The 26,058-nt window shown below is 41.9% G+C and overlaps 1 protein-coding gene across 2 annotated transcripts in view; it reads left to right on the top strand.

The window, feature by feature from the left end:
* The window catches only part of osbpl3b (oxysterol binding protein-like 3b), a 226,963-nt gene that overhangs the window by 171,813 nt on the left and 29,092 nt on the right, over nt 1–26,058 (top strand). For both annotated transcript variants that reach the window (XM_068001962.1, XM_068001971.1), the window contains 5 exons: nt 5,914–6,051; nt 7,175–7,238; nt 13,083–13,161; nt 18,948–19,092; nt 20,460–20,604. In XM_068001962.1, coding sequence (XP_067858063.1) covers nt 5,914–6,051; nt 7,175–7,238; nt 13,083–13,161; nt 18,948–19,092; nt 20,460–20,604 — 571 coding nt within the window. The remainder of the gene's footprint in view (nt 1–5,913; nt 6,052–7,174; nt 7,239–13,082; nt 13,162–18,947; nt 19,093–20,459; nt 20,605–26,058) is intronic.

The following is a 26,058-nucleotide window of genomic DNA, read 5'->3' as shown; positions in this document are numbered from 1 at the left end:
CCCTGATCTGTAGTCTGAATATGTTCACTCTCACTCTCTGATCCATCGTTGTTTCTGAATTTTGTCTAATGTCATCTGTGGATTTATTCTTTCAGCGGAATTGGATGTTTGTACTTGTTTTAAATGGCCGGTACAGCTGAAGAAGGAAAGAGTAGGAGGCCAATGGACGATTGTGCTGTAGGGAGTGGTGCAGGCAGTCTTGTAGGACCGAGGCAGTGGGGTGCAGGTGAGAATGGGGCTCAGCATTTTGGGAGAAACTTTTGAGGAACTAGTACAGAACTTGTGCAGAGGCAACAAAGGCTGGGTGTGGCACTGGAGCCTGTTGTAGTGGGAGAGTAAGGGCAGAAGCAGCAGGGCTGTCAGGAGATGCCACAAGGATCAGGAGCAGCCAGACAAGGTCAAGAAGAGCCACGAAGGCAGGAAAAGCTGTGGTGGGGAGAGGAAATAAATCAAAATAAATATATCAATTAAAATAAAACACACTTAAAATGAAAACTTGCCTATGAAAATGAGGTGGAAAACAAAATGATGAATGCAGCTGGGTGACTTGTGCCACAGTGGGAGGACTGAATGGCAGGAATTAATGTTACTTATTAAAAGTAATAGAAGTCAGCATTACCTGAGGTATTACACTTTACAGGTGGTTTTACTAAATGTCACAAAGGCAAGACTAAATCATGATAACAGGAAATAGGGCTGACAATTAGGATGTCTCAAGAATTTTATCATGTTCTAGATATATTCTACATTTTATAAGTTCTCTTTTTTTTCATAAAATGATTGTGATGAGACCGAAGGGGCTGTCGTTCAGGATCACATAGTTAGAATAGAATCATAGAATGGTTACAGCATAGAAGGAGGTCATTCGGCCCATCAATCCAGTGCTGGCTCTTTGCAAGAGCAATCCAGTTAGTCTCATTTCCCCGCTCTTTCCCCGTAGCCCTACACATTTTTTCCCTTCAAGTGTTTATCCAATTCCTTTTTGAAAGCCACGATTGAATCTATTTCCACCACCCTTTCAGGCAGCGTAAAAAAAAGTTTCTCCTCATATCTCCTTTTGTTCTTTTGCCAATCACCTTAAATCTGTGTCTTTTGGTTCTCGACCCTTCCGCCAATGGGAACTGTTTCTCTTTATTTACTTTACGTTACGTGTTCTTCTCTCCATCCATCCCATCTCCTCACCTTCATGGACCCTGCCACTTGTCCCTACACTCCATGAGGGTACTTTAGTATAGTGGTTATGTTACTGGACTAGTAATCCAGAAGCCTGAACTAATAATCCAGAGATACAAGTTTAAATTCTGCCACGGCAGCTGGGGAATTTAAATTCAGTTAATTAAATAAAATCTGGAATAAAAAGCTAGTTACAGTAATGGTGACTATGAAACTACCAGATTGTCGTAAAAACCCATCTGGTTCTTAGGGAAGGAAACCTGCCATCCTTATCTGGTCCATAACCACAGCATCATGGTTGATTCTTAATTGCCCTCTGAAATGGCCTAGCAAGTCACTCAGTTGTACAATCCTGCTACAAATGCGGTTCAAGAAGGCAGCTCACCACGACCTTATCAAGGGCAATTAGGGATGGCCACATCCCATGAATGAATTTTTTTTTAAAACTCTCCTGGAGACAATACTGGTTAATTCACCCTAGACCAAAGAATACTCATCACTCGCCTGAATAGGTACAGCTTCAACAACACTCAGTTTGATAACATCCAGAACAGAGCAGTCCACTTGATCATCATCCCTGCCACCGAACTCAATATCCACCCCTCCACCATTAGTGCACTGTGGCTGCAGTATAGCAACTCACCACGGTTACTTTGACAACACCTCCCAGCCTCTTGACTTCCATTACTGAGAACGACAAGAGCAGAAATGTCATGGAAACATAGTCACCTCCAAGTCATACACCATTCTGACTAGGAACCGCCGTTCTTTTGTCATTGTCAAGTCAAAATTCTGGAATTTGCTACCTAACACCATCATGGGAGCATCACCACTACAAGGACTGCAGCAGTTCCAGAAGGCCCATCACTACCCCCTCAGGGCAACTAGGGATGGGCAATTAATGCAGTCTTGCTAGCACGCCCACATCCCGAGGACAATTGGGTGGGGGGGGGGGAAGAAAAAATAGAATGTGCTCTGCCTGAAGAGTTTATGCAGAAGTAACAAAAAATAATGTAGCAATGGAGGCAACACCTATCTATCCCATGCCAGAGCTCACCCCTCGCCCCTTCCCTGGACCATGACAACCCAACTGATGGCTGAAGGAGCAGTACGCCAACTCCCTGACTTACCACTGGCATTCAACTAAATAAATGACTGCACTGTCGGCACATGCGTGAAATGAGGCCCCCCCCCCCCCGCCATTAACTTCACTGGTTTGTTGCAGTCAGACAGAAACCAGTTGGTTTAATGTGATAATGAATCAACTGGGAGTGGGACTTTTAAAGGAGAATGGGCAATTGAGAATATGGCCCTTGCTAAATGTTGGTTAGGATTGTGCTGACCTCCACATTCTTTTCCCTCCCCCCCCCCCCCCCCCCCCCAGACCTTTCAATTATAAATGCAGTGCTGTCATTTGAACTGTCTCTGGTTACAGTAGGATAAATGTGTAACCTTCGTTACAACTCTCCTAACAATTCTATTTAATCTGTCATCCATTATGACCACTAATGTATGTCCAATTGTTAAAACTGTATAGATAACAAATTATAAATATTATAAGAGACAGCTTGTTTCACTCTTATTATGAAGCTGGGTCACACTTACTTGTACAGATTGTCCTGCAAGAATGCGTCTTTGTATACTTGTATAAACTGAAAGGATTTAAGTTCTTTTTCATCTTCACCTCCCCCGGGATCTGGGTTGATGGGGGAAGTTTATGCACACCTCAAGTGACATAATAGCTCATGACCTATAGTACTTTTGTATGTTAAAAATTCTGCAATGTCCAATAAGGAATGTAAGCCATAGAAGAAAACAACTTCAACAGGATGCTCTTTGTTAGGCAGTATTAGTATATGAAATTGATGGGCAAGTAAAGACCAGCTGGTTCATCAAACAATGATGGCCATAGCATCATGACTAAACACTTCCTCCCTCCCCGCCCCCCACCCCCCTGCAGCCATCTAATCTCCTGGGAGAGGCAAAAAAAAAGAATAAATCCAGGGCCAATAAGGGAAAAAATACACTGTAAAATTCCTCTCCAACCCCCTTAGGTGATCGAAACCAGTCCAGGCGATCAATAAAGACTCTTACCGTCTATATGATACAATCTCTGCCCCAATCAAGGACTGATCCAGTTCTCTCTTGAGCATAAGAAATAGGAGCAGGAGTAGGCCATTCAGCCCCTTGAGCCTGCTCTGCCATTCAATCAGATCATGGCTGATCTTCGACCTCAACTCCACTTTCCCACCTGATCCCCATATCCCTTGATTCCCCTAAAGTCCAAAAATCTATCCATCTCAGCCTTGAATATATTCAATGACTCAGCATCCACAGCCCTCTGGTGTAGAGAATTTCAAAGATTCACAACCCTCTTGAGTGAAGAAATTCCTCCTCATCTCAATCCTAAATGGCCGACCCCTTATCCTAAAACTATGCCCCCTAGTTCTAGACTGTCTAGCCAGGGGAAATATCCTCTCAGCCTTTACCCCCCTCATTATCTTATTGAAGGCATGCAGAGAATCAGCATCCACCACACCAGCCAGCAATATATTCCAGAGGCTCACTACTCTCTGGGAAAAGAAGAACCACCTAACATCCAGTCTATTCCTACTCTTACATAGTTTAAACTCATGCCCCCAGCTCCCTCCCAATCTGTTAAACTGATATAATCTATCAATAGGCATACCATCCAGCCCTTTAATTATTTTATGGACCTCTATGTGGTCACCTCTAAGTCTATGCTGCTCTAAAGTAAATAGACCAAGGTCCTTGAGTCTATCTGAGTAGCTAGGATTCTTTAAGCTAGGAATCATTCTTGTAGTTCTTCTCTGGACCTTTTCCAAGGCCACTGTATCACCCACCATGGGAGGGGGACCAAAACTAGACACAGTACTCCAAATTTGGTCTGACCAGTGACCTGTCTATGGACTGCCCCATTTATTGTGTAATGTATAATTTAAGTGACTGATTTCATTACATTTTGAGATGTTTGGAGTGTTGGAGAGATATTGTTTACCCAAATATTGCATTTAAAAAAAAGCTAAAATAGTAATTTTTTTTAAAAAGTAATAAATCTGACTGCTGTACTTTGGTAATTTAATAGATTGTGCAATAAAGGTGTTGCTGTGTTTTGATTTTGTTGTAGCTGTGCATGGTATTTTGCCATCTCTGTAATGTAATTGAGTGCAGTGTTGCTGTACAAAATGCCTGAAGTGTTGCAGAATGAGATGATGTGCAGTGCAAATGTTCGCTTTAGGTGATGAGTCATAATGTAAAATGAATAGGAATTGTTGGTCTCTGAATGCCAAGGCTGTTGCAGCATAAAGTCCAATACAAATTAGAACTTGAATGAACTAGGTCAAATTACACATTGGTGAGACACACTTTTCTGTAATCCTTGTAGATAATTTACATTTTTAGAAACTCTTGCCAAGCATTTCTTCAGTTAATCATTTGGTGTTACAGCCCTTTCCTGGCTGAATTCTGACCTCTGCAGCCAAAACAAAAACACCAAAACCATTTTGCAAAATTGCAGACGATATTGTCATCTGGGGGAGGAATCCAATAAGGAATTCAAGAGAAACTTCTTGACCCAGAGAGTGGTTAGAATATGGAACTTGCTACCAACGGAGTAGTTGAGGCGAATAGCGCAGATGCATTTAAGGGGAAGCTAGATAAGCACATGAGGGAATAAGGAATACAAGGATAAGCTGATATGATTAGATGAAGTACGGTGGGAGGAGGCTCGTGTGGAGCATAAACACTGGCATAGACCAATTGGACCGAATGACTTGTTTCTGTACTGTAAATTCTATGTAATTCTATGAAAGGTGGCATTAGGGAGGCAATTCATTTTTTGTTCCTACTAGGTCAAGGGAAGAACAGCAAAAAACACCTTTTTGAGATAACGTGCTGAAAAAGAATAACTCGCACTGCTCGCCCCTCCCCCCCCCTTCCTCCCATATGGAATAAAAGTTATTTACAAACTGAAATTTCTAGAAATAAGTAAAAGTTCTTGAATGAAAAGTGCTATTTTCTTTGGAATTGTTTGATCTTGCATTTGCATCTGAACTATTACTGACACGTTTGCTTGCTTTAACCATAGCTAGAGCCAGTGATCTGGTGCGGCACGACACCCGGCGACAAATCCCATTCATTTCTGCGCTTATCATGTGTAACAAGTTTTGCTGCCTGAGTATTGCAATTTTGCATATAAAATTCCCAGAAGAGGTTAAGATGCTAGTTTCTGAGTGGATCTTTGTGATAACAAATCAATTGTCGTAAATGTAGCTATCACAAAATTGGAACAAAATTATAACATGTTAGTGGAGAGTAAAACTGCACCCATTTTAAATTGTTGTAACTAATGATTGTAAAACATGTTTTTTTTTTCATTGGCTTTTGTTAGCAACAAAAACAGTACAAATATCAATTCATGTTTGACATGGATTTTGATGCTGTTGATTTTGGGCAAAACAGTAGTAGCAAAAATACCATTTTGGAACATTGGCTGGTATTGGGTTTGTAAAGTCAAATCACAAGTTTAACTTTATACAGTCTTTTTTTGTGTTTGTTTTTAATGGGAGGTACACCTGTTTAATGAATATATCTAGACTTGCCATATAAGTAATGGATTGATAATGGTTCCGGTTTTTGTAACCTAATGGCCCAGTGTTCCTGTAAGCGCTTAAAGTGATAGAATAAGAACAGAGTCATTTATCTCTTGTATTCCCACAGGTTTTTGTAGCGGCCTTTGCAGTTTCAGCATATGCATCTTCATACTACAGAGCTGGAAGTAAGCCATTTAACCCAGTTCTCGGGGAGACGTATGAATGTATGAGGAAAGAGCAAGGCTTCAGGTTTATTGCTGAACAGGTAATGGATGGCTTTTACTACATAACAAACATATACAGTTATACAGGTCACTGAGCAACTGGTTTTCCACACAAGTCCTAGTTGCATTGAGAAATGGGTAAGAAGAACTTGTAGCTAAGTAAAATTATGTTTTTAATCATAAATTCATAGCAAATTGGAGGTGTTTTTACCAGTAATTCTAAGGGACTAATTCTATGTCCTTTACAACTGTTCTTCGAAAAAAATAGAAAAGAACATCCGCCTTGAGTGCTTTTCAGTGCTGAAGTCACCAAGGCTATTTGTGTCTTATACCTAAAATTCCATTTGACCTGCTCCACCAGCGGAGATGTGGCAGAGTGGGCCATAAGTCCACCCGTCAGGAGGCTCAGACCTTGTCTCGAGTTAGGGGGACAGGGTTATTTGCATATCTAGGACAGGTGCATCAGCGACGGCATGCTGCTCCAATGGCAGAAAGGAGGCCAGGGAAATGTCGAACTGAAAGGTATTTTAGTAAATGTTAAACTTCAAATAGATCCAGGAGGGAATCTTTGGATGGTAATTGATCCCCATAGAAATCGATTTTGCCTTTAGCTGGAAGAGTTTTTAGGTCTTTTGAGGGCCTCAGCAGGACTCTCACCAGCTCTCAGGTGGTGTGAGTTCCGCAGAGGCCCTTAAAGGACATACTGGCTGGAATTCCCAGGGATGCCCCAGAACTGCTAAGACATTGCCCCACTTGTTGAATTTCTCCAAAGGGCACAAATGTAGCAGAATCTTTATCCAGCTGGGTTCTGCTCAATTTTCCGGTCCTCTGACCAGAGATATGCCCCACTTGCACCTTGTCCCATTCAGGATTTAAGAATCTGTTTACGAAAGTAAACAAAAGCTTCAGTGTGCTTCCCTCCTGTACCCATTAAAATGAATGGATGGATAATCATGGGTAGCAAACCCAGAATTTCCCGATGTGTGTGGCCGGCAGATGATGCCCCTAGCAGCAGCAGAAAATCATCCATTATATAAAAAACAGTATTTTTGTGAATTTTAGACTTTTTTTAACGCAATTTAAGATGGAAAGTAAATTTATCTCTCAGTTGACTAATTTATGGAGGAAAACCTTGATGTACCTTTACAATGTATTTTTTTTTAGGTCAGCCACCATCCTCCGATATCGGCATGCCATGCTGAATCAAAAAACTTTGCTTTCTGGCAAGGTAGGTGTGTGCTGGATGTGGGAATTTTGTATTATCAATATGTAGTCCAAGGTGAGCTTTTCTAATTCAAAGGCGGCAAAGTGCTCTGGAATAGTTGGAAAATTTCATTGTGGAATAGCAGGCAGAGAGAATGCTTTTGTTCCTGCTAAGTTAGAAAATAGAGAGGCATTAATACTGAGCTATGGGATAGGTAGGAGTGACCTGTTTTGGCCAAGGAAAGGAACATGCATCTTTTCTTTCCTTCATTCATCTAAGTGCACAGAAACCTGCCACTATATTGAAGAGGTTCCAAACTACGAAATCGACAGAGAGAGAGTTTCATTTTGCACAGTAAGTTGGGATACACCTTACTTCTCAAGACTATGGATGGAGTTTACATGGACTTCTAGAGGGCATTCGATTAAGGTTCCACATAAGAGACTGTTAGCTAAAATTAAAGCTCATGGAATTGAAGGCAAATTATTGACTTGGTTAGGAGGTAGAAAACAGAGGGCAAGAATAATGGGTATGTAATGGAAGGAAGTGACTAGTGGTGTCCCACAAGGATCTGTCCTGGGGCCTCAACAATTCACTATATTTATTAATGTCTCAGATAATACAATAGAGAGCCATATATCCAAGTTTGCCGATGACACAAAGATTGGTGGCATAGTAAGTAGTGTAGACGGGAGCATAAAATTACAAAGAGACATTGATAGATTAAGTGAGTGGGCAAAACTGTGGCAGATGGATTTCAACGCAGGTAAGTGTGACGTCATACATTTTGGACCAAAGAAGGAAAGATCCAAGTATTTTTTAAATGGTGAAAAGCTAGGAACAGTGGATGTCCAAAGAGATTCAGGGGTCCATGTACACAGATCACTAAAGTGTAGTAGTCAGGTGCAAAAAAATAATTTAAAAAACTAATGGAAAGTTAGCCTTTATAATTAGAGGGCTAGAATATAAAGGGGAGGAAGTTTTGCTACAGCTATACAAAGCCCTGATTAGACTACATCTGGAGTACAGTGTTTAGTTCTGGGTACTGCACCTTATAAAGGATATATTGGCCTTGGAAGGAGCGCAGCGCAGATTCACCAGAATATTACCAGGGCTCCAAAGGTTAGATTATGTGGAGAGATTACATAAACTAGGCTTGTATTCCCTGGACTATAGAAGGTTAAGGGGTGATTTGATTGAGGTTTTTAGGATTTTGAAAGGATTGATAGGGTAGATAGAGAGAAACTTTTTCCGCTGGTGGGGGAGTCTAGGACAAGGGGACATAACCTTAAAATCAGAGCCAGGCCATTCAGGAAAGAAGTTAGGAAAGACTTCTTCATGCAAAGGGTGGTAGAAGTATGGAACTCTTTCCCACAAAAAACAGTAGATGCCAGCTCAATTAATAATTTTAAATCTGAGATCAATAGATTTTTGCTAGCCAAGAGTATTAAAGGATTATGGAGCCAAGACAGGTGGATAGAGTTAGGATACAGATCATCCATGATCTCATTTAATGGCGGAACAGGATTGAGTGGCTGAATGGTCTGCTCCTTTTCCTATGTTCCTAAATCTAGAGAGCGTAGTTGCAAGTTGGCAATACCTCCAGGTGTGAGTAGGTGTGCTCCAGGAGTTTGACCAGTTGGTATGTTTCCTGCTGCTTGTCTGGCCAGGAGTACCTTTCTCATTGGCACATTGGCTTGCAGGGCTATTTGGAATTAAGTCGGAAAATTCCCAATACCCAAAGATGAGTCTACCCCTTCAGCTTCTATTAATGAGCCAAGTTGTCTGGTCAGTCATCAGCTGTGCCATGGATTACTGTGGGCAGCACAACTCGCCATAAAATGTTTGAGTGCATTGCCACTATCCTGTCCAAGACATGGACACACACCATACCAGTGGAATGGTGACTCCACCAGATGGAGGTACATATCTTTAGTAGCAGCAGCTTACCTCTCTGCAGCCCAGACAAGTTGGTACTGAACCCTTCACACGAGTTCATGTTCTCATATCTGTCCTCCGGGTAATGCCTTTCAGCAGCTGTCATCCCAGGCATGACTTTCCTCGTTGACTATGTGACAGACATCTGCCTTCGGCTCAGTGTGGTGGAAGTACCTATGCAGGACAGCTTGTGATGTGCCATCCACCTTGATGTCATAGATGTCCAAGTCAAATACTGTGGACCAATGCTTATTCGTGACCAGTTTAATTTGGGTTCTGTTGCAAGGGACTTTGGCAAAGAGATCTGTCTGTTTTGAGGCTGACTTTCTCCCTAGGGCATGCAGTGACAGGTCAGAGGCCACAATCGCTTCAACCTTTTTCCCCTTTTGCCACAAATTCACCTGAGCGGTTGGTCTGGACCTTGTACGTGGGCTAAATGCATAGGAGTTCTGAACCATGTTTGGACACATCTAAGAGGCCATAAGCTCAACCTTCATTGGAACTTTACTGTAATTGAAGAAAGAACAAAGTGTATTTGCCCCATCACGGCATGGTCCTGAAGGACTGTGTCCAGGCTGAAGTTGGACCCTCAATTACTAATATGAATCAACAATTGGGATATATGTCCTTGATCTTCCTATCAATACCATAATACCACATTTGGATACCCACTGTCTGGCCCTTTGTACACCAGATCCCTGGGTGAATCTGCCATTTAACTAGAATCGAGAAGGTTAAAAGCAGATCTGATAGAGGTGCTCAAAACAAAGAAGTTAATTAGGGCATAACAGTGTCCACGGGTCAGTGAGTCGAACTAGAGGACATAAACTTAGGCTCGCCAGTCAATCTCTGTGAGGTTTGCAGGAAGTTTCATCACTGCACCACTATGTTCCCCACTGTTGCTGGTAGTCCATCTCTAATCTCAATATCTCGCTATGTCTTGCTTTGTTGCTCCCCATATTGGCCCTCTCTTGCTGCCCCCATTGTCCTTATTACTCCTGTCTTTATGGGCCTCTATATTCCTTTGTCTCAATAATTCCATTCACCCAGTCTTGCCTTGCCCTAGCTCTCCTGTTTTGGTGCACTCATATTTCCCTCTGTTGGTGTCATCTTGTGTTTCTCCTGAGAAATCTGGAAATGGGCTAAATTTAAGAAAAAAATAGGAGAAAAATAAGTATTCACCTTGCTACTTACCTTGCACAGCAGCAAATCATCAGGGCTGCCACCCTGGAGGTTTAGAAAATTAAAAAACTGTTCCACAACCCTATCCTGTGGCCAGCGCCTATAACCGCACCCAGAGCCTGCAACTGACTCAACACTGCGGTCACTGTTGCATAACATTGGAAAATCCTATTAAGGCCTGCAGACGCGAAAGGAAATGGGTTGCTCAGGATTTCTTTCTTCATAGGACTTTTCAATGGAATGCGCCATTTAATATATTAATAGATAACCAAAAGTAAAATGGGGGCGATGAAAATTCTTTTTATGCAGAGGGTTATTTGGACATGGGAGGGGGGGGGAAATCGGATACGGCCTATTATTGGGTGTCGGTAGCGCAATCCGCTATTAACCCACACCCGACGGCCCCTGCGCAGACAGGACGAGAATTTTGTCCGGCATGTGGACTTATCTTCAAGCAGCGTTGAAAAGTAGGCCTTACATGACAATTGAAGTAAATGTGCACTTTCCACTAGCAGGGGGACCCCCAATCTCTTAAAGGGAAGATGTCTCTTAAAATCTCAAAGGTAGCGAGTATCTGTTGCTTGCTTAAAAAAAACAGTCTGCTGTCTGTACAGACTCTGAACGGAGATGAGACATTGCACACATAAAACACAGATGCAGGTCCCATCCTTATGTTTACAGACTGGTGAGTTATGTTAAAACATTGAATAAAGGTTGCGGACTACTAAATCCCACATCCACCAATCTGCAAGCCAGACCTCATCAATCTGCCGATCTGAATTTGTACTAGGCCTGCGGGAGTGCGTGCACTAAAGTTCTCTGCTGACGCACTAGAAGCCTTGGTGCAAGAGGTGAACAGAAGGAGAGATATCCTATATCTGCAGGAGGGCAAAAGGCCCTCCAGACATATGCCCAAAAGGCAGTGTGAGGCAGCAGGGGACGAAGTCAATTCCAGACGCACAGCACCACAAACGTGGATGCAGTGCAGGAAGATGTTCGGTGCTTTGACACGAGTGGTCAAAGTGAGTGAGGTCAACCGTCAAGTGGCATCTCCTATCAACTGCACCAGTATCCACTGCTCCACGCACTACACCCCTCATCACCCACATACCAACAAACTCTTTCCATCAGTACGCAACCATTCCAATCAGATGCTTCCTCTCACCCTTACACATTACCACTGTTGCAAGCCGCCCATCCACAACTCACAGGCCAAACACACTGGCAGCTATTCAACCATGACATGTACATCACCTAGATACACGTCCCGCTTTCTTGCAGGAGAAGGTGGCACTTAACAGGAGGCAGCAAGTGGCAGTGGCATTTAGCTCCTCGAGCCTGTTCCACCATTCAATGAGATCATGGTTGACCTGTGACCTAACTCCATATACCCGCCATAGCCCCATATCCCTTGGTTCACAGAAATCTATCAATCTCAGATTTAGAATTCACAATTGAGCTGCAGTTTGCAGTAGAGCGTTCCAAACTTCTCCCACTTTTTTTGCATGTAGAAGCGTTCCTAACTTCACTCCTGCACGTCCTGGCTCTAAATGTTAGGCCATGTCTCTGCGTCCTAGTATTCAAGTATAGGAGACCTACAAAAACAGTTACAAATGCATCAGCAACCAGAAGCAGTAATCCAGCCACTAATCTGTAAATCCTGCATGGTCGCTTTAAATAGCGCTGGTGGGCGGTCTGCACTCTAAGACATGTTCAGATGGTCGTGGTTAAGATTGTGCGTTGAGTTGAAGGTTAAGTCCCAAAATGGTGTCTTATCATTTTAAATCAGCATTGCTGATTTAAATTCAGTATTAGTTCATGGAATACCTACACCAAGATGGCGTCCGGCGCACGTCATGCTGGAAACGTGCATGCGCAGCCAAGACGCCATCTTGGCACTTCGGGTGGCCACGTAGTGCCGAAACAGTGGGCGCTACATGGCCCAATTTCTAGCCCTGAATTCCCTATCAGAAATAATAGTGGGGGCAGAGTCCATAATAGCTTTTAAAAGGGCAGTGGATGAATAGTATCTTAAAATTTTACAGCACAGAAGGAGGCCGTTCGGCTTATTGCACCAATGCTGGTTCTCTAAAGAGTTATCCACTTGGTTCTGTCTCCCTGTCATTTCCCATACTCTTTTTACATTTTTCTATTTCAAATAGTTATCCATTTTCTTTTTAAAAGCTATTGTGTATTCTGCTTTCACCACTGTTTCTGGAAGGAAATTCCATGTGGGGCTCTATGGGTAAAGGACAGGGAAATTGAACTAATTAAATCACACTTTCAGAAAGTCAGCCCAATTGCGATGGGCTGAATGACCTTCTGTGCTGTAAAATTCTATGAGCACAAATGATCTGCAAAAAGATCCAATCAATCCTTTCAGAAATATCAGGAACAGACACTAAATGACCTTATGATGCCATCCAGCACATCATTGATAAAGACTTGGATTGAATGGGCAGGCAGTCCCTTGAACAACACAGTGATGACATGACTTGGTCATCCAGCAGAAAGTAATACTGATGTTTTGCACCCTCCCTGATCAAACAGAATACATATATCTAATGACACAATTCTGTCGAATCTACAGGTGTTGAAAGGAGTTTGGAGGAACACCTAAATTATCTGATTATATAAATAACAATTTTGCAACTTCAGTTGCATAGTAATGTTCATATACAAGTATACAATTATTTCTGATTGGGCTATAAGTGTATTGATGGAGTCTTTATTTTCCTCTTCTATCAGATGTGAGATGGAAGAACAAGTTCTGGGGTAAATCAATGGAGATTGTTCCAGTTGGCACAATTCATGTAACTCTACCAACGTAAGTACCATTATAGAAAGAATTCTGCTGCAGAAAACCACTAAGCAATTTTTTGATTGATTTAAAATTGAGTCTAATAATGCCAAGAGGATTTGTTCCAGGAAAACTTTTATGTTTTCCTTTCTCCCTTTACCTTCCAAGCACCCTATTGAATGCTAGTGGCTTGATAGCACTTTCTGTTCGATTGCAAGTACTAACTTAACATGTGATTGACCAAATCAATCCATCAAATTTAGACTTTATAAGGTATGTGGCCTTAAAGCTGACTTGCACATCTTAACTTGAAGATTGCATTTAACTGTGAAGCAGTCATTGGACTTTCAGACACTTAAGGGCCAATTTTAACTATACCTGTTTGGTGGACTCTGAGTGAAGCTGTGGAACTTAACTGCACTGATCCCATTGCCTTCCCACAGGTTGCAATTTTAACATGCTCGTCTGATCAAGTGATTAGGACACTTGCCAGAAGGCAGCGGGGTATTTCTATAAATATGCAAATTGTGCTCTGGTGACATTTTAACTGGAGATCTGCGCACCGCCAGGTCAACTTGGCAGCAAAAGGAGCCAGGACCAGAGAGGCTCAGAAAACTATATGTTCTTTTTTAGTTTCCTTGTGGGGTTAGGAAGTGCAGGAGTGCTCCTCCAGCTGCAACAAGGAAACCTTGGAGTTCCCCTGCCCTGGGCTTCCCTCGCCCTCCCCAGACTGCGAGTCCCTACCAACCACTTAACTCAGTGCCGGGGACAGTTCCTTCCGGACCCAAGTAGCTGCCGCCCGTCACCTGACATCCCATTCGTGCCTGCCAGCCAACTGCCGCTTCCTGCTGGGGGCTATGCAGATGGAGGTCTGGCCGATTTGCCATCCACCCGCACGACTCCTGCCCAGAGTTAAAATCGGCCCTTTTATTGGTGACAACTATGGACGAGTACTGATCCAAATTCAGAAGTAACCCAGAGTGGGACATCTTTATCAAATTCATCAAATACTCATTTTGAACAATTTGGTTAGCCTTTCCATTTCTGTGCTCATCAAGGATATTAACGCTGGGAAAATGGAAGACTTTCCTATTTCAGGCACTCAGTATTGGCATCACGCATTCCCAGGCCAGATGCAGCTTTTCTCTGCCCCAACAATGTTTCAGGAGTCCTTCAGCAATCACATCATGCAAACTGGTGGTGGATGTTCCAGCAACTTTGGAGAAGAACTTTCTTCCTTTTTATCTCTCAAATTATGCAACTAACAAAGTGGCTTACTTCTATCTGTAAAGACCTTGTTTAAACTTCCTTGAAATGGTGTTCTAGTACTAAGGGTGTTTAACTGCCTGTTGTAAGAGATTCAAGAAGTATGTATGGTTTGTTAAAATCTGAAAGATTTGCCAAGAATTCACTAAACGCTTGTTTTCAGCCTTCAGCAAGATGGATAGTGAAGCTGTTATTAATCCTCTCTACTTTAGGAGCAGATCTCCAGTTTGCTTTTTTGGAGGAATTCTATCATTCAAGCTCCATCTATTGCATTTTTAAAGTTAATAAAACTTAGTTCTTTTGCTCACTTCCTACTATAACAAATTCTCTTATTGGTCAAAAAGTCAAAATTTATGTAATTTAATTTCTTGTTTAGTAGCAATCCTCATCCATAAACAAAAAGCATGGTGGATGATCATCCTCTGATTAGTCACTGTGTCTACCAGCCCACATTCTATCATTCTACTTATTGCGGCTCTTTCAAACATTGCACTAGTTAATCAAATAATTTTTCCTTAAATATAGCATGAGTATACCTACTTGCATCTCACTCAAACATTTTATTTTGTGGACTTATACAAAGTATCGTGAAGTATTATTTATTGTCCGTCTGCAACAACTTGCATTTATACAATGCCTTTAGTATAGAAAAACATTCCAAGGCACTTCTCAGAGGCATGAGTTACTTGTTTATCCACAAATTACCACAGCCTTTCATTTAAGATAGCCTCACGGTGGTTTTACTGTGCAAACACAAGTCTAATTGAACTATGAAGCAATTTCCTTTCGAAAGAGTAGAAACAAAGTGAAGGAATAACATATTTTGTATTCCATGATGGAGTAATCTTGATTGGAGATGATTTGAATTTTTCAAAGGCATTTGGAATCATAGAAAGTTACGGCACAGAAGGAGGCCATTTGGCCCATCGTGTCTGTGCTGGCCGAAAAAGAGCTATCCAGCTTAATCCCACTTTCCAGCACTTGGTCCGTAGCCCTGCAGGTCATGGCACTTCAAGTGCTCATCCAAATACTTTTTAAATGAGTTGAGTGTTTCTGCCTCTACCACCCTTTCAGGCAGTGAGTTCCTGACCCCCACCACCCTCTGGGTGAAAAAATTTCTCCTCAGCCCTTGTCTAATCCTTCTACCAATTACTTTAAATCTATGCCTCCTGGTCACTGACCCCTCTGCTAATGGAAATAGGTCCTCCCTATCCACTCGATCTAGTCCCATCATAATTTTATATACCTCAATTAAATCTCCCCTCAGCCTCCTTTCTTCCAAAGAAAACAACCCCAGCCTATCCAATCTTTTCTCATAGCTAAAATTCTCCAGCCCTGGCAACATCCTTGTAAATCTCCTCTGTAGCCCCTCTAGGGCAATCACCTCTATAGGGCTAATCCCCTTAATACTTCCTCCCTCACTGTTTTACATACATGTTCTATCGTCACCAACAAATTAATTACAGACCCAGCATGACCGTAAATCTTTGGTTGCTAATATCTCATTGGACTCATTCACTTTGGGCTTTTCTTTTCCTCCAATAAAAATTTTATATATTTGTAAAAAGTTTCTATTGTCTCTGTATGCACATTACTTCATTCTTTCATATTCCGTAAAATTTTGCTGGTAGTATGCAGCTGTCTATCTTAGCCCCAAGTCATAGAAACAATGTAACATTGTTTAGAGTTTAATCTGGTGTATATACATTCTGACACAATCTCTGCTCTTTGCCAAGTCCAATTGGTTACTTAAGTGTTTTTGTCAGGCTTGGGAGTCTATAACTGTTAATGATAAGAGATAAGGTAGTCATTTCGTGCAATTGATCCTTTAATCTTCAGTGATCTCTCCAAGCTTCCCTTGACCACTAGAGAATACAGACACGAGTATGAATTATCAAGATGAGGCATTGGATTACTGAATAACCTACCATTAGAGTTTCCAAAGGCAAACATCTACTACCAATATCTTGCCAATTAAAATGTCCATTGTATTTACATTTGTCTAAATGTTATAAGTAGGGTAGTGCTGGAAAGCTGTCTTTTTGAATGTATGTGGAACCAAGCAGATTGTAGCAGTTTGCTACAACCTACCCTGCCATTCACACATCCTGTAGGTTGTGTGTGTGTATGTTTCCTCCTCCTTCTCGAGTACATTCAACTGATTTTCTTTTAACAAATTAAAGAGTATAGTGTCAAGATATCAGCTAAATCTGATTTTAGATTTCATATTCCATTGGTTTAATTTTTTTAAATTAATTCTCAGGATGTGGGCATCACTGGCAAGACCAGCATTTATTGCCCATCCTCATATGCAAACTGAAGATTTGTGAAAGTGGACTAACCTCTTGACTACTGCAATCTATATAGTGATGGTGCTCCCACAATGCTGAAGCTGTTTGTTAAAATTGAGTGGCTTGCTTGCCCACTTCAGAGGGCAGTTAAGAGTCAGCCACGTTGGTGTGGGACTGGAGACTTAGGAACAGGAGTAGACCATTCAGCCCCTTGAGCCTGTTCTGCCATTTAATGAGATCATGGCTGATCTGTATCCCAACTCCATCCACCTGCCTTGGCTCTATATCCCTTAATATCTTTGGCTAGTGAAACTCTATTGATCTCAGATTTAAAATTATTAATTGAGCTAGCATCTACTGCTTTTTGTGGGAGAGATTTCCACACATCTGCCGCCTTTTACGTGAAGAAGTGTTTCCTAACTTCTCTCCTGAATGGCTTGTCTCTAATTTTAAGGTTATATCTCCTTGTCCTGGACTACCCTTCCCCCCCCCCCCCCCCCCACTGCCCAGCAGAAAACATTTCTCTCTACCTTATCAATTCCTTTCAAAATCCTAAAAACCTCAATTAAATTACCCTGTAACCTTCTATATTCCAGTGAACACAAGCCTAGTTTATGTAATCTCTCCTCATAATCTAACCCTTGGAGCCCTGGTAACATTCTGGTGGATCTGCGCTGCACTCCTTCCAAGGCCAATATATCCTTTCTAAGAAATGTTCACAGTGCAGAAATTGGGATTTGAACTCGTGTTCTCTGGATTATTAGTCCAGGCCTCTGCATTAATGGTCCAGTAACATAACCACTACACTACCGTACCCTGGAATTGAGTGCAAATGCAGGTGCCAAACCAGTGGGAGGAATGTTAACAGCCAGTGGGTTTCTGGTATGAAACCGCTGGTTTCAGTTAGTTTTCCGCCTACCTGCAAAAGTATGAGGACATGGTGATTTTAACCGCCAGGTTTTATTAACATGCCGCCAGTTCACATCTTGCCCGGCATGGCTGGGAAGTGGTCATGAAATATCTGCCAGCCTGTGGATAGTTGAATGGCCCTTGGCCACCTGCCAACATTCCAATAGGAGGATTCCATGAGGGTCTCGCGGTAGGGAAGAGGGGTGGGAGTCCAGGGTAGTGGAGGCCTAAATGTTTCTTGTGGATCCTGTTGGAGCAGCAGCTTCCCTGCTCAGGCTGAACTTAAAATCGCTGCCCGGGTCCGATGGTGTCATTGGACCCCGATTAGCATATTTGAATTAGGACCCCATGAACTTTGGGCGGGCTGTTTCCTTGGAGTTGTTTGAGGTCCTGAAAATAATTATAGCCAAGAGAAAATGTATCCTGAAAGATCTTGAAAGGATTAAATATAGAGAAACTTAACTCCAATACACAATAGGTCCAAAAGTGAAGTGTTAAGTCCTGTAGAAAAATGGGAATTGAATGGATATATACTGAGCTCTAACACAACAGCAAACTAGATCTTATGATCAGGGCCACTGTTTAATGGTAACTGAATAAATCACATTCTGTTTGTATCAAATCTGATTCTGGAATTTTTCCTAGTGTTTTGGAGATCAAATCTTGCCATTCCATCAATATTTCTGTGAAAACATTTTAGCATTGGCCTTGCTCAAGATTCATGATGCAAATTCTGCCCTGCCCCACAACAAAGTACTTTCTTTTGTTTTAATAAATTGTAAAATTGAACAAGTGCCTCTAAATTTAAAAAAATAACTTTTTCCTGAATCCACTCTCAATTTCCGTCTTCAGATTCTGCCCTGGAGTTAACCCTCCCTGCTGCTCCAGACTCCTATCTGTTGTTGACACTCTGGGGGACTAATCATCACTGCATGTCATGGGTGGAAATTCCTTATATCCCATAACTGTTGCAAGATCAGGAATTCCAATCTGTAGCAAGCAGCAGCATTGATGCCCCGGAGTAACAGTCAGCAACAGGTATAAGTTAGGAGGGGCAGAGCTGGATGATTTTCAGGGAGGATTGTAGGTTATGTGGAATGGCATGACTTTCACAGGTTCTGTGCTAAAAACATGGCCCTGATTTTTCTAGTGGTTCGGACCAAACTTATTTTAAATAACTTGCAGCTGTTTGCACTTTGCTGTCAATTCTCAACATGTAATAGCACTTCTTATCAAAGAAAGGATTCAGTATTTTTAAGTAAGCTCGTATAGAATAAATGTTCTAAATATATTTCTGTGGGTCTGCAAAAAAAAATCTGTTAACTGATCGATACTTTTACTCCTTAGGTACGGAGACCATTATGAATGGAATAAAGTAACCTCTTGTATACACAATATTCTGAGTGGGCAGAGATGGATAGAACATTATGGAGAGATTCTCATAAGGAATAAAAATAGCAGCATTTGCCAGTGCAAGTTGACATTTGTGAAGGTATGAAAAATCAGTTTCTATTTTGTAGAGGCAAGCTAATGTTTTCTGAAAAAGTCCCCCTATTCTATAGATTATGATAGTTTGTTTTTTTTAAATATTTTTTTAAAAATCCTACTGTATCAGATACAAGTGGACTGTGAATGTCAGCCAGAAGCTTTTACTGTGGATATGTCCTTAACCCGTTTACTGGGGTAAACCTATATTTAGTTTATACAAACCACTTCAGATGGCATTGGCCTACTTTTGTTTGCTAGCTTTGTTGTGTTAGTTTAAACTGAACCTTAGAATTATGCAGTTTTTTGTGAGGGAAATGGATGCTGTAAGGTGAGAATAATTCCTCATTTAATAACCTCCATGTTAAATAGGAATTGTAGTCTTCCTACATGGGGAAGAAAAATAACTTGGGCATCTTATCCCTTCGAGCTTCAGACTGTGCAGAGTTGTCTTGGCCATATGATCTTCTTGCCCCCACCCACTACCAAAGACTTAATCCAGATGCCACCGTAAGTTTTTGTTCTTGTCAGCAGCAATCTTGACTATTCCCTATCCACAGCAAAAAGTTAACAGGGCCAATCTTCCTTTTAGTAAACAGGAGCAATGAACCCGTAATAATGCTACGCCTGCCCAGACTTTGGTGTACCTGTATTTCCTGAGGCTATAAGGAGAACACCACCAGACAAGGAAAGTTCAGGGTTTTACTCTGCTACTTCATACTCTGAAATCACAGGAGAATGCCATTTGATTCGGGACTTCAGAGTCCTGAACTCTTGTATTCTAAAGACAAACTTCAAGATGATAAAGCACAGATTATCCAGGCACTGTGGCTGAGAATCTGGCTCCCAGCCATCAACCAGAAAGACATGCAAAGTTTGTTTTTAAAACTAATTAAAATTTATTGAAACAACCTTCAAGGTGTTTCATAATAACAATGTGATTGTGCTATTTTGAATAACCTTGGTATGACCAGAATAGCTTAGTGGGAAGACTAAAGAACAGCTCTCTAAAAACAGTCGCCTCAAGTACTTGCAATTATACACCAACTAAATTTTGTAGGGTGAAATACCAGGATATCAGTTGCATGTAGTGAATGGTGACTTTATTGTATCTGGTTAGGTACATATGGAATAAATCAAAGTTAATGCTGCATGGGCATTTTAAGACTGGAATTATTATAAGAGTAATTGAATTTAATAAAGTTACTGCACAAACTAAGAATAAAATGTAAATTAATGTGAATTTTCTGAATTACACAAGATCCATTTTCAATGGTTACTGCTGTACTTAGTATTAGAATGCTTCTTGGTAGATGTTCACAATTCTGAGCTGAAGAGCTTGCATCCAATTTTCTGTTATCCTTGATATTTTAGGCAAAATATTGGAATTCAAATGTTAATGAGGTCGAAGGGACCATAATGGACCAAAATGGAAAAGTAGTGAATCGACTATTTGGTAGATGGCATGAAGGTATATATTATGGTGCACCCCCATCAGCAACCTGCATCTGGAGACCGAGTAAGTGACTTTGTGTCAAATAACTTTTAATATTGAATCTTATTTTAGTTTGACAGTAAAGTTGTTTAGTGGCTTTTTACGAAGGCATTACATATATGACCAAGTACAAAAATTCTGTAAGGTAAGGTTTAAGGAGAAAGGTTACTTTAATCTATATCTTTGCGAAAAAGGGCTCTGTTTTCTTCTTTAGGTCACCTCTGTTGTAGGTGTCAAATTAAATTCAGAAAAGCAGAGTTTGTTGTAAGCAATAATGTGATAAAGTGCGATCTATTTTAAAGTACATTTCCAGTTGCCTTTGATATATTGCAATCTAGTCTACTGCTTGCAAAAATAATAGTCTGTTTTAAAGAAAACAGGTCTTAAACATTAGGCCTTGTAATTTTCAAATTAATACTGCCAGTGTTTTTTTAAAAAACTAGAATTAATTTAAAATATATATATATAAATGTGCATTTTCAATACATGTTTCCTATTAATCTACTGAAACCCAGTACAAGTACAGCAAGTGTTGCTGATATTCTCAGAGCAGTCGACATTGAGCAAATCCTAGTTAGAGATTTTCAGTTGTGGGGCAGCGGTATACCTGAGACGTTTTCATGTCAAAAACGCAAATGTGGTTGAAAGCAGCAAGCTGTGTCTGTCGTATGGGTTGCAAGAGACAGCCTGAATGTGCCTGACTTTACTGTCCTGTAACGACTGATTCCATTATTCCAAGCCACTAATCTTCTAAGCCACTAATCTTCTATGGTTATCACAAAAAAAAATGAGAAGACCAAAGGATAAAGTTCACATATGCACCGCAGATGCAGCACTTAAGTGTCCAGAAGAACTTGTAAATTTGGATGCAGAGGTCAGCAGGCTCTGCTGGATTTTCCATCCTTTTAAAGTAACAGCTTCCTGGTAATTACAGAAAGGTGGCTGGCTTAAAACACTTCTATCTCAAATCACATTGGAGTAATGATCTCACATCAGAAAAGGTGGACATTGGCTGTGTAGAGTATTAAAATAAAAGGCATGAATCCCTGCCAAAAATTAAAATTAAGCTTTTAAAGACCAAACCAACACTAGTGACCGGCTACACCAGCGTACATATTAGTTGTCAAGATCATCAGTTCTTTTGGATCATTAAAAATGACAGCAGCAGTGGCGGTCTGGAGTGCAATATTGTATGGAGTCTTGCCTTTCTGAACTTCACGACAGTGCGAGTAGACGGTCAAAACATGGCTTCTACTTGTTTTGCTGTGAAAATAGACCAATATTGCACCTGTGTTGCAGTATAAATGTGGCATTAAGAAAACTGTCTCCTTTCCCTTCTTTTCACTCCTCTCCCTATGGACCATGGCTTTCCCAATGTTCATGGTGCTAGTGAGAGCCATCTATTAAAATTTATACCATCTCCAGTTCCAACTTTCACACTATAACCATCAAACCATTTCCATCAATATGCTGTACTGAAATGCTAATCTCTTTGAAATGGACAGTTACAGAAGTAAGCTAATTTCCTCCATCCCCATTAGTCTCTTTGGTGTAAAGCTAATTTGTTAAATGAATGAACAAACTTTGATTTATATAGCACCTTATCACCACCTCAGGGCATCACATAGTATTACAGCCAATGGATTATTTGTAAAGTGCGGTCATTGTTACGAAGATAAATATGTCACCTGCAGCAAATTAATGAACAAATAATCTGTTTTTGTTGGTGTTGGATGAGAAAGTAATGTTGGCTGGGGCACGTGGAGAACTTCCTACTCTTTCAATGGTGCCAAGGGAACTTTTCCATCCACTGGAACAGGTGGATAGGGGCTTGGTATAACATCTGAGTTGAAAGACAGCACCTCTGACAATGCAGCAATCCCTCAGTACTGCACTGAAATATCAATCCCTGATTATGGGCTCGATTTTCGGACCTCCGAGCCGGCGGGTTTGTGGCGGGGGGGCTCTGAAAATCGGGGATTCCCGGGACGGGTCCGGAGCCCGGCTCCAACCCGCCCACTTCCGGGTTCCCCAGTGATGCGCTTACATGCGTGCGCAGCCCCCGCATGCTGGACTCCCACCGGCAGTTAAAGCCGGCGGAATGCCACTTAAGGTAATTATTTTGATACTTCAGGTCATTAGCAGACCTGATTGATATGATATTTTAGGAGGGCTGGGATTTTCATCTCAACTGAGACTGTTTCCCGTACTGGGGGAAACACTCCCAGTTGAAATGGACATGTTGCAGCCATCAGCCTGTGGCAGCTGCAAAGGTCCATTTGACAGGGGGGGGCGGGGAGGACCCTCACTCATTGCAGGAGGCCACTCTGTCACTTTGGACAAAGTTTGGCCTCCACCACCCTCCTCCTAACAATAAAATTCACAAACTTGCACACTTACCCCGGTGTGCAGACACATTGACCTACCTTGCAGACCCCCTCAAACGTACATCTTCCGGATGGGGGCCGCCGTAGCTGCAGTCATGACCTCCTCGGAGGACGAACAGCATCACCAGCCTCGCCGGCCACGCCGTCCACCTCTGACACGTGGAGCCCCACAACACAGTGCTGTGACATATCCAACTGCACAGCAGGAGGGAGGGCAACTGCAGAGAGAGATGCATCGCAGAAGGCACTACCATCGCCACAGGGTCTACATACCGAGGCTCAGCTTCCTGGATCTCTCTAAGCAGAATGCATACAGAGGCTCAGAGTCACTCGACGTAGTCGTGGACATCTGCAGCCTCCTTCATACCGAGTTGCTCCCGGCTGGCCCGAGCACCATCTTCTTATCTGTCGCTGTCAAAGTCACCACTGCCCTCAACGACTTCTCCTTCGCGTCCTTCCAGGGTGTCACCGGGGACATCGCCGACGTCTCTCAGTCGTATGCACAAAAGAACCCTGCAAATACACCTACTCTGCACTGACACAAGGGGTCTTCATATTGATCCTCAGGAAAGGGCATTATTGCACAAACCAGACAAGATCTGCAAAGACGTGGCAGTAGTGGTGACAATATAATATGTAATGTGAGTTGATCAGAAATCAAATATAAGTAAAAACCATGACAAACCCTCAAACACCCTTGTGCATCCCCTTCATGCTCATGACACATTTGCCTTACGCTTCCTGCTGCACATATGTGATGCATGCCCTGTGGCTGCAGCACAGGTAGTGGCAGGTTGAGTGAGGCTGACCGTGAAAGAGATGCATGAGAGGGTGAGTATGAGATAGAGCCATGAGATTGTATGAGGATTGGGTTGAGTGGTAGTGGCGGGATGAGTACTGGTGAGGTGAGTAAGTGCAGGTAAGATGAGAATGAGCTTTGAGTGGCTGTGAGGAGTGATGTGATAGAGTAGTGTTGGCAGTGCAGAAGGAGATGTGGGGTGGGGGCAGTGATGTGGCAGACGGAGTGTAGGGGAATGAGTAAACATACTCACTTCGGCTGACCTACTTAGGTCATTGAAGCGCCTCCTGCACTGTATGCAGGTGCGTGATATGTTGGTGGTGCAGGTGACCTCCTCTGCCACCTCGAGCCAGGCCTTCCTGGTGGCAGAGGCAGGCCACTTCCTCCCGTCTGCCGGGGAGAAGACCTCTGTCCTCCCCCTCCTCCTCACCCCATCCAGTAAGACCTGGAGTGAGGCATCATTAAACCTGGGAGCAGCCTTTCCCCCGGGCTGCTCCATGCTGTAATTTTGCCTATTTTCTGCAGCATCAGTCGGTGGAGGACTGTCCCTTTAAATAGGGCTCCTCCAGCTGACAGCCTATGATGCGGCTGCGCAGTCCGCCCGCTGCGCAGCTTTCCAGCGCGAAACCCGGAAGCCAAGGTAAGTACCTTCAATTAAGCTGCGATTGCATGCGGAGCACCCCGAATTCACTGGGCACATTACCCACGCGCCCAGTCGACCCCCCCGCTGCCAACCTGCCTCCCTCCTAATATCGGGCTCTATGTGTTTAAATCCATAGTGGGACTTGAGCCCATAATCTTTTGACTTCAAGCAGTATGTGCTACCAGTTGAGCTTACACTTTTCTGGTATTTTTAACAAAAAAGGGAATAAGTTAGACATTCATCGGAACCTCTATAGAATTAATGCTTTGTGTCTTATTTCCTAGTGTTTTTTGGCACTCAGTACATAGTGCAAGTAGTGTAGGAATATTGAATTGCTGCACACCTGATGCAGACATAGCTTAGTGGGGTTCTAGATATTCTAAGTAAGTGCTAAGAATAGTTCAGGCCAGTGCTACCACTGTGATGGCAGATATTTGCTGGATATTTACAATTATACTGGAAGTATTTCTATGAATTTAACCTGTACCTGATTATTTAGTATGAGTATTTCAGACAAACATTCTAACTGCATGTTAAATTGATATATTTGTTGTTTTGGTTGTGGTTAATCAAGATAATTATTTCCAATTGCTAGAATGGTAACAGGTGGCCAGGTTACTGTGATCTGTACTTGTCTACAGCTGACGTAAGTGGTACACAGAGTTACTCAAATTACAAACTCCTGCATCTTAACAGTAGATTTAAATTCTGCTGAAAATTTTGAGTGTTTCTGTTGCACTGATATGGCCTGAAGCAAATTTTTGTCCTTTTCCTAGTATCAATCAAAATACACATGGCATCTTATTAGCATCTAACAAGAACAGTTAATGCTTTGAGAGTGCATTAAATAGGTATATTTCTGATTTCAAACTCCCATCTTTGTTGTGTCCTGTGGTTGATCAATAATGAAGTGTATGTTCAGTTGTTTCTATACCAATCCCTAAATTACATGGTCAACTCTTTGTGTGTAATGTAGAAAATATAGAAGGTTAAGGGGTGATTTAATTGAGGTTTTTAGGATTTTGAAAGGAATTGACAGGGTAGAAAGAGAGAAACTTCGTCCGTTGGTTGGGGAATCTAGGACAAGGGGACATAACCTTAAAATCAGAGCCAGGCCATTCAGGAGAGAAGTTAGGAAACACTTCTTCACGCAAAGGATGGTAGAAGTATGGAACTCTCTCCCACAAAAAGCAGTAGATGCCAGCTCAATTAATAATTTTAAATCTGAGATCAATAGATTTTTGCAAGCTAAGGGTATTAAGAGATATGGAGCCAAGACTGGTGGATGGAGTTAAGATACAGATCATCCATAATCTCACTGAATGGCAGAACAGGCTAGAGGGACTGAATGGCCTAGTCTTCCTATGTTCCTAAATCCTGGTTCATAGGGGACATGAAATCTGCTTAAAGGAATTGAACCCAAATAGAATAGTGTAAAAGTCCAAAAACATATCAGTAGATTCTTGCATAATTGCACCAAGACTGTAATAATTTTTCATACACAGCCTAGTATCTTCAAATTGAGATTATTAAGTTGGCATGCTAAAATTTTATTGGGTTGTCCAAATTTTGGAACTAAATTTGAAAAATGAAATTTGGTACTTAGCATATACAGTCTACTCAATTAAAAGTTGGTTATTTAAAATTAT

Source organism: Heptranchias perlo, chromosome 2 (assembly GCF_035084215.1).
Source record: "Heptranchias perlo isolate sHepPer1 chromosome 2, sHepPer1.hap1, whole genome shotgun sequence".
Classification (NCBI taxonomy): domain Eukaryota; kingdom Metazoa; phylum Chordata; class Chondrichthyes; order Hexanchiformes; family Hexanchidae; genus Heptranchias; species Heptranchias perlo.
Note: the sequence above shows the minus strand (reverse complement) of the source record. Positions and strands in the feature narration are given on the sequence as shown.